The sequence below is a fragment of the Oncorhynchus mykiss genome, chromosome 1 (assembly GCF_013265735.2).
Source record: "Oncorhynchus mykiss isolate Arlee chromosome 1, USDA_OmykA_1.1, whole genome shotgun sequence".
In the NCBI taxonomy this organism is placed as follows: Eukaryota; Metazoa; Chordata; class Actinopteri; order Salmoniformes; family Salmonidae; genus Oncorhynchus; species Oncorhynchus mykiss.
Window position 1 is genome coordinate 83945438 of NC_048565.1, and position 12055 is coordinate 83957492.

The 12055-nt window shown below is 47.0% G+C and overlaps 2 protein-coding genes across 2 annotated transcripts in view; one reads left to right on the top strand and one right to left on the bottom strand.

Moving 5' to 3' along the window:
• LOC110530893 (storkhead-box protein 1-like) overlaps window positions 1-6160 on the top strand; it is a 47816-nt gene extending 41656 nt beyond the window's left edge. The window contains exons 2-4 of the mRNA XM_021614192.2: window positions 1-56; window positions 294-3141; window positions 4064-6160. The exon at window positions 1-56 is cut by the window's left edge and continues 97 nt beyond it. Of these exons, the coding sequence (XP_021469867.2) occupies window positions 1-56; window positions 294-3141; window positions 4064-4217 (3058 nt within the window). The 3' untranslated portion in view covers window positions 4218-6160. The remainder of the gene's footprint in view (window positions 57-293; window positions 3142-4063) is intronic.
• On the bottom strand, window positions 5620-11521 carry si:ch211-198a12.6 (C2H2-type zinc finger protein). The gene is made up of 2 exons (XM_021614203.2): window positions 11366-11521; window positions 5620-9419 (listed from the first exon to the last, which is right to left on the bottom strand). The coding sequence occupies exon 2, from the start codon at window positions 9273-9275 to the stop codon at window positions 7635-7637; it is 1641 nt and encodes a 546-aa protein (XP_021469878.1). The 5' UTR covers window positions 9276-9419; window positions 11366-11521; the 3' UTR covers window positions 5620-7634.
• Between the last annotated feature and the right edge of the window lie 534 nt (window positions 11522-12055).

A 12055-nucleotide genomic window follows, 5' to 3' on the forward strand; every position in this document is an offset into this window, starting at 1 on the left:
CAATATCACCGTCAACCAGGAAGCCCTCATCAGTCACATGACCAAGGCTCACCCAGGTAATGTATAGGGAGAGCTTCATATCCCTACATACATTCAACCACAGCACAATAGAGTAGTTGTAGGTGTCAAAAAGGGGAGAATTATATCTAGTGTACTAATGTTTAACGTGCAGTTTTAAGTTTGACTGTAAACTAGTCGAGTCCATCTGCCGATATGCAGTAACTTCTATGTGATTTATAGGAGATAAACTGTATTAACTAATGAGGCTGATCTTCTCTCTCTCTTCCTGTCAGGTATGACCATCCCTACTCAGGACATCCTGTACAACGCTCTGGGCTCGTTGATCAAAGAGAGGAAGATCTATCACACAGGAGAGGGCTATTTCATTGTCACTCCTCAGACCTACTTTATCACCAACAGCCTGGTGAGAGAGAAGAGCTGGTGGACCTCAGGGTCTGGAGACAATGAGCTGCCATCCCCTCCCCCCATCACCTACCTGCTCAGTAATGACACCCTGGAGAGCCACTCACAGCCCCCTCTGGTGGCCCACTGCAAGTCCTGCAGCTGCTTTGCCCCTGCCCAGAACGTGACCAATCCTGCTACTACGGCCACTACAGCCACCACGGTTCCTCCATCCCTCCCAGACCAGCACTCGGTTTCTGTTTCTATTAGCGAGTGCACAGGGAAGAGTCTAAAGTGGTCCCGGGACCACAAGCCTCAAGTCCAGCACCAGTCGACCTCGACGGCCGCAGACTACCAGGCTAGCGAGGTCAGCAAGACCACTACGGCTACCGCCGCCAGCAGCAAGGGCAAACCGGGGAGGAGGTTTGGCCTCAGCCTCTTCAGGAGGTACGGAGGGAAGAAGGAGAAAGTGAAGAAAGAATATGCCTCGTTCTCGGGTCAGTTCCCTCCGGAGGAGTGGCCGGTGAGGGACGAGGAGGATCTGAACAATCTGCCCAGAGACCTGGAGCACGCCATCATCAGACGCATTAACCCTGAGCTCACTGTGGACAACCTGACACGCCACACTGTACTAATGAAGAAACTGGGGGAGCGAGGAGGGGAGAAAGGGACGGAAACAGAAAGACGAGGGGAAAGAGGGGTGGAAAGAGATAAAGTTTTGGACAAGGGGGACAGGGTAGACAGAGGGGACAAGGTGGTGGACAAGGGCATGTCCACTGAGATCCTGACCAGCTCCAAGCCCAGACAACAACACTCCTCCCGGCCCGTACTCGGAGCAGGGGCTGGGGGCAGGAGATCTACTTCCAAGGCCTCTCGCAGCAAGAGAACGCATTCCTCCGGGGAGAAACAGAAAGACAGGTTGAAGACTAAGGCCCCAGTGTGTGTGGATGTGGACCCAGACAGGGAGGAGCTGGTCCCCTCTCGCCTCAGACCTGAGGTCCCTGTCCATGAACCAGACCACAGAGAGGATCCAGGAGCGGTGGAGGGGAAAAGCCTCTATAAGAAACGCATTGACAACCCCTTTGAGGGTCAGCCACCTGGGAAAGATACAACCCCAACCCAGACTGTGGCCCCTAGCATGACCCACAAAGAACAGAGGAGGAGAGAGGGAAAGGAAGCGAAGGAGGGGAAAGAGAGGAAGACTTCAGGAGGAGGCAGGAGAGAACGAGTGGGACACCGCTCCAGATCCTGGGACCCGCACAAAGCCAAAGTGACCACTGATGACACAGAGCATGCTGGAAAGTCTCGTACAACCGAGGACAGGTCATGTGACCGTCTCCACGAGAGGGGGTTCACCACCGACCCCCTCCTCCTGCACCCCTCTGATACCAAACCCCCCAGAGAATTACCGTCAGACTACAGCTCGGCATACCCCCAGAGCAGCACCCTAAGGATAGACGACAAGGTTAGATATCAGAGGGAGAGAAAGAACAGAGGGAGGGACAGCAGGGAGGGAGAGAAGGAGGGAAAGCATAGAACGACACAGCAAGCAGAATATGTCAGTACAACGAACCATAGACACCCAGCAGTAACAAGCCAAACCCTAGACTCTGATGCCAACCTCCCTAGTACCCACCTCTATGACCCAGTCCCTGCCCATCCGTGCGACCCAGCCGTGCCCTGGCCAAAGCCTGCTGTGCATCGCAGGCACTCCTTCAAACACACAGACACACAGGGAGACCTAACCCACAGGCCTGACCTGCTCTCCTCTCACCAACAGACTTTCAGTACCACCCCCAACCAGCATGGTCTGGTACACAGCAGTGGTGGCAGTAGAGAGCACAGGAGTCCAGGTCATGAGCATGGGGACATTGATGGGTTAATGGTGGAGAGTAATGGCTTTATGATAGAGAGTGATGAGTTTATTGAAGATGACCACAGGCTTTACCAGAGAGCAGAGGAAGAAGATGAGGATGCCTGTAGTTCTCTTTATCTGAGTGAGGAGGGAGTCATTGACAACAGAGAGATCTATCAAACACGAATGTCTCACTATCATGACTCTCAGTCCCTCTACCATGATCCTCAGACCATATACCAAGACACTCACTTCGACCACCAAGACCCTACTCACTACCACGACCAACCTCACTCCTCTTACCACGAGCCCCAACCCCACTTCCCTGACCCCCAATCTCTCCAAGGAGACTGGGATAGCACTTATGCGGAGGAGCACTCTTCTACCATCCACCAATACCCCTCTCTGTCCCCTCACAGCCCCCACGGACAGGAGGAGGAGAGGTGCGTCAGAGTGAGCCGCTCTACCCTTAGCCACCTCAGCCAGACGTCACCAGGGACCCACAGTGATCCCAGCCCCAGGCAAGGAGCCCCGATCCTTGGGGAGCGACGGCAGGACGCCAGCCTCTCCCTGGAGGGTTTGGAGCATGCTGGGGTGGCAGACAGCAGCATATTTGACTACTGCCAGACCAGCGAGGTGGAGTCTGACGCTGAGACCCTCCATAAGTCAGCAGACGAGGGGGACGGGGAGTCGGCTCACTGGGGTTGCAGAGTAGAGGAAGACGGGGATGAAAAGGGGGGCTGTGAGACCCTGAGGGAGAGAGGAGGCCTTCAGAGCTCAAGTATTAGTCTGGGCATGTCCAGTGGAACCGGAGGGGGAAAGATGATGGGGGAGGCAGGGGAGAGTCAGAGCAACACGGGAGACAGCGGGATAGACTCGCCCCGGTGAGTTTCTTTGTATTAATCATCATCGAACATTAATGGATTGCAGTTATAACACTTTTAACAAAAGGTCTCATTATATTTTGTGAAGTGATTGTGACAATTTGCACTAGCTAGGTATTATTAAATGAAAATGCTATTCTCCAGCATTAGTATTTGTTACGAAAGACAAAATACTCTTATATCTTCTCTTCTCCCTTAATGTATATGCCCCAGGAATGGGACTGTTCCAGGCAGCAGGACCTCTTCCCATACTCTCCTGTCCTAAGGTCCCAGTCTGCCAGAAACACATAGAGGCATTTGGCCCTTAAATCCCCTGTTTATTTGTCTTCACACCTGTGACCTAGACCCCTTTCTCCAGCTGTAAACCTAGCCTCTCTCTGGCTGAGGTAGAGGCAACAGGGCCTACAGAGCCAGCTGCCTATAGCGCTGGCCCAGGGAGGGTGGAAGAATGTGGAGCTGCAGTGAAAATAAGCTGAGGCTGGAGGTAGTTAGATGACACATGGCCCTGGTCGGCGGTGTGCCTTCCCTCTCTTCCCTTTTCATGTAAATGGATATAAAGCTGAACAAACACCCCGTAGCCAATTAGACCAGGCAGTATTTATACAGAGGGGGATGATTACTGTGAATAATGAATGGGTAAACCCTCACATTTAACATTGAAGAGGGGAAAAGTGTTGCATGAACTTTATAAGAACTTGGCATTTTCCCTTTTGTGGTGAAGAGTAGGTTTTTTTCACCCTGAATTTCAGTATAGTTAGTACCTGACTAGGTATCCCCTTCCCCTTTCCCTAAATGTAAGTGTGTGTCTATCAGTGCATTCCATATTGTATTTCTGTCCTACTGATATGGTTCATCTCCCCACAGGAGCTTTTTGTGTGCATTTTATAATTTATACCTGGTTCTTCTATGTTTCTCCCTACAGCACCCATGTGACTCTGGCGACCAACAACACAGTGATTCTGGAGGGTCTAAAGAGGAGAGGTTTCCTACAGAACCTGGAGAAACTGCACTCCAAGAGCTCCGCCATGAGACCACAGAGCTCTTTGCTACAGCTCACACCAGTCATGAACGTATAGAAAACATAGGCCCCCAGATGCATCTCAGAGGGAGGGACAATGAGCTCCCTGACACAGCTCCGTGTGAGGGTCCATGAGCTTCCTGACGCAGCTCTGTGTGAGGGCCCATGAGTCCCCTGATGCAGCTCCGTCTGTTCCGCCATCAGAAAGCGTGGGAAGTAAGAATGTACAATCAGATATGGGGTTCACAGCCTATCTTCATGGACTTCCAGCATGTTTGTTTCACTGCTGTCATAAACTTGCTGTGAACACCTAGCTTTTCCTCATTGTCTATGCTGGTTAGCTATCCAGTCCTCCCGGGATAGTGTATAAGAGCAACTTATGGATGCTCAACCCAGACCTACCCCAGTGGATGTCCTTGTATATTTTATTATTCCCCTTTCTGTATATAACATTTAACAGGAATATCCTGAGAGACATATTTGGCTAGTGAATCTGCTGCAATGAATGCATGCTCAATCAATAGGTGGTGGATTTTTACTGTGAGTTTGCATGGTCCTTCCACTAGGCCTGAAATTTAATTTTCATACCTTTCCTTGTAGCCATGTGTAACACAAATAAATATTTATGTACCACACAAGCCACCAACCACCTCACTGAAAGTTGTTGACACTTAAAATAAGTAGTACCTTTCGCTTCTCCATGGAACCCTTCCTCCACCAGCACCTAGGGCTTAGCTTTTCAGCGCCATCTGCCAGGCTCCTTTGTATTTAATAGTAGTGCCTACCTACCCTTTGCCCTGCAATGACTTTGCCTTTCATAGGATTTCCTCTTGTAAGTAAACAAGTTCATTGAAGTCGCTCAGTGACAGCAGATACAAACCAGAACCTGGCAGAGGTGATAAGCTAAGTCCTGGGTGTAGGTGGAGGCTCCAGGGACAAGGTGTACATGGAGAGAAATCCCAGCCACATCAACATGGCTCTGGGAGAGCTCAGGTTAGGAATTGAGGTGGTTTAGTGTTGGGTGATAGCAAGATGACGTGTGTTTAACTTGTATTTATTTTTATAAAAAATTAGGTCATTATTAAAGTGGGACTTTTACAACTAGAAGGGACGGCTATAATTTTTGTTGGGAATGAGGTACGCAAACCTTAGACAAGGCTGCCCCCAATTGGACGCAGTAACAAAAGAAATGGAAGCATGTTTGAAAACTCAAATGAGCCAATGGCTACAGTAGTCTGTGGGGGAGGCAAAAGCATCTTCACCAACATAAATTTGAGAATTTCCGAGTTAGGTGGAAAGAAGTTTTCAAATTACATGGATTAATGAATATTAAACTTCTACATTGGCCCTGCCCACTGTTGTATTTTTAGGGAAACGGAGTTAACATGTAACAAGAAGCATGTGGGTGTCATTACCAGACTTCAAAATAACAAATCAGACAAAAGAAACCATTGATGCAATGTTGACAGTCAACTTTTATTTATCCATATATGTAGCAGTCAGAAATGTGGGGAGAGGTGGAGCTGGGTGGGACCTCTACAGTTATCAGAGCCATATAGGGATCAAAAACATTCTCACTTCCTTAATTCAACCTTGAAGAAAATCTACATTGAATGCCAATCAACAAAGACAGGAGAAAAAATTAAATGACAATGAAGATGTAACAGTGTGCAAACACAATGTACATAGAAGCCCAAAAATAATAAAGTAATGACATCAACTTAAAATGCTGGGTGTAAGTTAAGAATAAAGGAGTTGCCAACCCATAAGTTTTTTTGTTTGTTTTATGACAGCTCGGCATACATTTCTACAGCATGCAGTAAGGCACCTATCTGACAAGGAATAGGCCTATGCTATCGTTATTCAAAAAGGGGTAAAAATAATAAAGTCTGCTCAAAATAAAAATTCCTTCCCATATTTTTTATTTTTTTTAAAACAGTATAATAGCTATTCTTCCCTTTCAAAATGACCCAAACGGTATTTAAAAAAAAAAAAAAAAAATTAAAATGTATACACAGAACAGTAAATAAAAAGGCGTAATCCCATGGAATTTGGAAAACCTGGAAGTTCAAAGTCAAGAGTGGTGTCACTAAAAGCAACCTATAGTCGTCTAGATAACTAAAAGCAACCTATAGTCGTCTAGATAGGTAGTAAACACAACCTATTATTACACTGTCCAATTTGGGCACTTCTACTCCCAAAACCATTCAGTGAAATCAACTATAATTCTATACACTGCTAATTGAATGAGTAAAGAAATAACTCTTGAACATCAGAGTCCATCGTCTATCTAATAATGATGTTACATTTGGTGCTGAAAGAACTGGATAGGGAATCAATTAAAAACAGACGCAAGTCAACTTCAGATAATGCTACCAGATAGTTTATTTTTTTTAACGGTGATTTTGTCCATTTCTCCTTTTCGTGACTGTTAATTGCATCCCAAAATACAGAGGCAGTATTGCTCTCCACACTTTAGCTGTACAATACAGACCACATCACTGGGTACATACCCATCCACATGGAGCTGCATCTCACTGGATGGAAACCCAGATATGACAGTATGTACATACGAGAGCAGTAGCAACATTTCCTGGTAGCTCTGTAACAAAAACAATTAATGAAAAGGAATCTGGAGAAGGGAGGTGAGAGTATGTGGATGTTACTATAAAAAAAATACATCTAATTTCTGGAACAAAACTGCACAGTAGTCACCTATACAGATATATAAAAAAGGATAAATCAACAATTATTTACATAGGATCTGTCTCCCCCCATGAGTTTACAGGTGGTAAGATGGGTTAAAAAAAATGCACATTTGAAAAATTGCTAATTTATGCCATCAAGACAGTATGACTTGATCGCAAGTTGCATCAGTAGCCAAGAGTGGGAGATTGACCTCAACGAGGGTTAGATCGGAAAAGCACTCCATATAGTAGGGGGAGAATTATGCACGAGTGGAATAACGACAAGTGTTTCTCTCCGTTAGTCAGGTAACATTTATCTAGATTATCAAATCATTTTTCTTTTCTTTAAAAGCAATCAAAAAGAGGGGGTTCTGGAGCAAAGAATCACAATCACAAAGGAGAAACACAGGCTCATTCAAAATGTCTATCACACAATTTATTCAAAACTAACTGATCTGAAAGTCCTAGGAACTTGTCAAGCAACCCAACTTCAACAGCTCGTCTGTAAAGGGTTATTATAAGTTCAGGCTAGAACTTTTATTTCTCTCCTTTCGAAAAGGATATTTTGGTTGTGTCATCGTCCATTTGTATCGACTGCTCCACACAGAGACAAATTAAACTCTGCCCCTGACCACTACACTGTTACTGGGAGAGCTGGCCGGGTTTTATTGGCTGTAGTCCTTGTCGTCTGGAGCTCGGGACCGATTGGTAGAACAGAAACATCACAGGGGTGGGTGTCGGTCAGGGCTGTGTGTGAGTGAAAGACAGAGTAGGTGTGTGTAGGGATCTCACTGGTCGATGTGGATTCTATGATGCCTGGAGAGAGAAGATGAATGGTTGAAGCCTTTTCCACACTGGGAGCACCTGTATGGCTTCTCGCTGGCCAGGATACGCTGTTTGAGGATGGTGGTGTGGGGGAATCCCTTCGTCGAGGGAACGGCGCTGTACTGTTGCTGCACCACTACCTGTTGCTGCTGCTGCTTCTGCTCCTGGTGAACACGCTGGTGCCTGGACAGGGAAGAGGAGTGGTTGAACCTCTTCCCACAGTGGCCGCAGGTGTAGCTCTTCCCCTCCGAGTGGACTCTTTGGTGGCGGGACAGGGAGGAGGAATGATTGAAGCTCTTGTCGCAGTGGTTGCAGGTGTACGGTTTGTCTCCCGCGCCTCCCCCCTGGTGCATCCTTGACTGCTGCTTCATAGTGGACCCGTAGGAGAAGGCCTTGCCCTGGGGAGGAGAGGAGTAGATGCGTGCTTCCAGGTGGACCTTGTGGTGCCGGGAGAGCGAGGAGGAGTGGTTGAAGCTCTTGTCGCACTGGGCGCAGGAGTAGGGTTTCCCACCCGAGTGGACCAGTTGGTGCTTCTTAAGGTGGCGCTTGCGGACAAAGCTCTTCCTGCACTGGTTGCACTTGTAGGGCTTCTCCCCAGAGTGGATGCGCTGGTGCTCCCGCAGAGTTGCGGCTGCGGCAAAGCACTTCCCGCACTGTGTACAGCGGTGAGGCTTGTCCCCTGCGTGGGTTTTCTGGTGCTGCTTCAGGCTAGAGGCCGTGGTGAAGCCCTTTCCGCACTGGGAACATGTGAAGGGCTTCTCCCTGGCGTGGAGCTCCTGGTGCTTCTTGAGGTGGCGCCGTCGGATGAAGCTCTTCCTGCACTGGGTACACTTATACGGCTTATCCTCTGAGTGCATCTTCATGTGCTCCCGCAAGGTGATGGCTGCCGCAAAGCTCTTGCCACATTCCGAGCAACGGTGGGGCTTCTCCGGGCTGTGGATCATCTGGTGAGATTTTAGATTGAAAGCATCAATCACCCCCTTTCCCACCATCTCCACACCTGTGGTGGCATACGCTTTCTCTTTCATGTGGATCTTCATGTGCTGCTTGAGGCTCGACTCCACAGCGAAGCTATCGCCACAGTGCACGCAGATGTAAGGGTTGGTGGCCTTGTGGATCTCAAAGTGCTGGTGCAGGTCGGCCATGCTGCCGAAGATCTCTCCGCACTCGTTGCACTGCAGGCCGTGGGCCTCGTGGATAACCACACCATTCTCGGACTCCACCGTCAGCTCGCCGCCCACGTGGTCCGACTCCACCTTAACCACATGTTCAGTCTCTGTTTTTAGCAGCACCTCTCCCAGCAGCGCCTCCCCTTTGCCCTCGCCCCCCATGGTGAAGCACTGGATCTCCCCGTGGTGGTCCGGCTTGGTCACGTAGTCGTGGTCAGTCTCTGTGACGATGGCGTCCACACAGGCCACGGCAGTGAGCCCTTGGATCTTGGCCAGGTCTGCCCCGTGGATCTCCAGCTCCAGGCCACGTTTCTCCTCTGTCATGATCTCCGTCTCGGCCGCATAATGCAGGTCAACCTGGCTGTGGGCAATGACACACTCCGACCCCAGCGTGTCAAGGCCGGGTGTGTCACACTCAGTCTCTGAATCAGCCATGAGAACACACTCCAGCCCGACGACCTCCGTTTTAGAGCCGGACGGGAAGCTTAGAGGGACTTGGGGTAGGAAGAGATCCACTTAGTATGGCTAGCACAACAGGGTTGGTGGTAGTAGTGCTTAGATTCTCAGTCAGTCAGAGACCTGTCAGGTGGAAGCAATATAAGATACAGATTAAGTGATGTGACATTGAGCTATCATTTACATCTCAACTAAGTGTTTCCATGCTAATGAAGTGAACAGTAGTTATGTAGAACAGTTTCAATGCTGATACTAAAGCACAGAGCTGCTGGTGTGGTGTAACAGTAATAGATTATAGGTATTTATCCTGGCAGAAAAAGGGGTGAAAAAAGTAGGCAGAACGCTGTTCAGTTTGTGCATTACAAATCAAGAAAACATCTGAAACTTTATACGGAGCCATAGCTTCTGCACTGACACACTTGTTATTAGCCAGATAACTAGCCAGCCAAGACCCCCAGCTAGCAATAATTGAAGGCTAACTAGCCAAGTGACAGGAGTACCAGTGTCAACAATACACAGAACAAAATTACAAAATACTTGTATTAATTCTGCACAGACAAATGGTGTTTCCCGTAATCTAACAAAGGGCAAACATCGCACGAATTTAGAAATTATTTGAAACAGTTGAAATACATATTAACACTTCGTTAGCTGGCTATAAATTGCTATCTAGCGGGCTAAATGTTATTTAGCACCAAAGTTATGCGCAAGAGCTGAGGCTACCTGGCTATCTAGGCAGATGCAGAATGGGTAACATGCAATTACTGACTAACCGATATAAAAAATGGACGAGGGTTTCACAGAAGCCTTAAGTTGACTAAACATTTGAAATGGCATGAAAATAGCCTAAACACACTCTTTAACCAGGTTGACCAACATAACATTAACCACCTTGGCCAACATAACATTAACCACCTTGGCTACATAGCCAACATTAGCCCGCTAGTTAGCTGGCTAGGGGAGGTGAAAACAACTTGACGATACAGCATTGTTAGCGGCTAATGTTTGTCGAGTTAGCGCGCTAACTAGCTTTGTAGCTGATAACTAGCTGGCTAGTTAGTTAGCCGCATGGCTGATCAACAAATCAAGCGTTCCCCCTCATATGTGCAACAAACCTTATTCACCAAAGTCATTTTTCCACGGTTACGAATACAATAACGAATGCGGAAACTCTGACACAACTTGTGCGCAGTTTTAACAGGCCATCTTGTCTATGCCACACCACCACTTTCCAGCTAGCCAGGAAACATAAGATGGCTGCCGCTACGCTAGCTTCCGCCCTTCAAAGCGCATTTCAGAACTACGAGGGGGTTTCCAAAAGTATTACAAAATCTATTTTTAAGTAACGGTAGGAAGAGCCACAAAAAAAAGGCAGAAAATACATTTGTATACAACCCAAATATATAACACCGAGTTGCAGATGGGGTAGTTTTTCGCCATAATCCGATAAATCAGCCTGAAACAAAGATGGCTAACATTATCCGGGCGAGGAGTATTCGCCTCGCTAAAAAGCCCGGGAAAGGCGACCCCATCTTATATAACAAATGCATAACAAAGCACGGCTCAAATGCCTTCGAAATCATAAAATACACACAAGACGAATGCTTTATAATCTCAGTTAATTCAATTTACCAATGTATTGCAAGATTGAGAACGTTCGAGCACCAAGCTACCCAAATATCCTCGACATGCGACAGCATTCCACTCATAATGGCCTAGCCTCGCGAGCTACTGCGCTAGCGTACTTTGCTAGCAGGCTACCTAGCCTAGATATCAAGCTAACTAGCTGGCTATATTCCTAGCCAGCAAGCACATACGGGGCCCGAGGTCCATTTTCTTGGGACCATCACTGGGTGAAAATGAGTCACAGAAGTAAAATAACATTTGATAGTGGAATATTTTCAATTTGTGCAGAATTTAGGAATATATAACTTAACTAGATATCTGAATAAAAAATAAACGTGTACACAATTATCAACTAATCCTATAGCCTGTTTATTGGCAACCTAAACAGTCAAAATAGACAGCTGTTTGGGATATTAATTAGTATAGGTCCGCAGGGTACCCACCTCTTTGTCTTCGGGGTATGATGAAACAAAAAGTTTAAGGGCTCTGCACAACCGATTTCTCCTGGATGCTTGCTTGCGACTGTCTGCAATGTCTTCCTCTCTCGCTTTCTGTAGAGCTTGCGCCACTGATCTTCTGGCGCCAACAACGCATTGTAGCTTGTCACTGGCACATGCAATCAAGACTGCCCTCTATAGCCCCGGAGTAATACATCGATTCAGGCCACCGAGGTTTAGGCCGACTGTTCAAAGTCGCCTTCACTACCCTCCTCTCTTCTATCCCCCCTATTCTCTCTCTCTCGCTCTCTCTCTCTCAGTTCAATTCAATTCAAAGGGTTTTATTGGCATGGGAAACATATGTTTACATTGTCAAAGCAAGTGAAAGTCTCTCTCTGAATGTTTACATTGCCAAAGCAAGCAAAATACATAATAAACAAAAGTTAAGTAAACAATCAGTAAACAGTGAACATTACACTCACAAAAGTTGTCACGTCATATTATGGCTATGTACAGTGTTGTAGTGATGTGCAAATATACTGAACAAAAATATAAATGCAACATGCAAACATTTCAAAGGGTTTACTGAGTTACAGTTCATATAAGGAAATCAGTCAATTGAAATACATTCATTTTGCCCTAGTCTATGGATTTCACATGACTGGGAATACAGATATATGCAGATATGCATCTGTT

Coding starts and splice junctions, on each gene's coding strand:
- si:ch211-198a12.6 (XM_021614203.2), bottom strand. CDS start 9,275: ATGGCTGATTCAGAGACTGAGTGTGACACACCCGGCCTTGACACGCTG.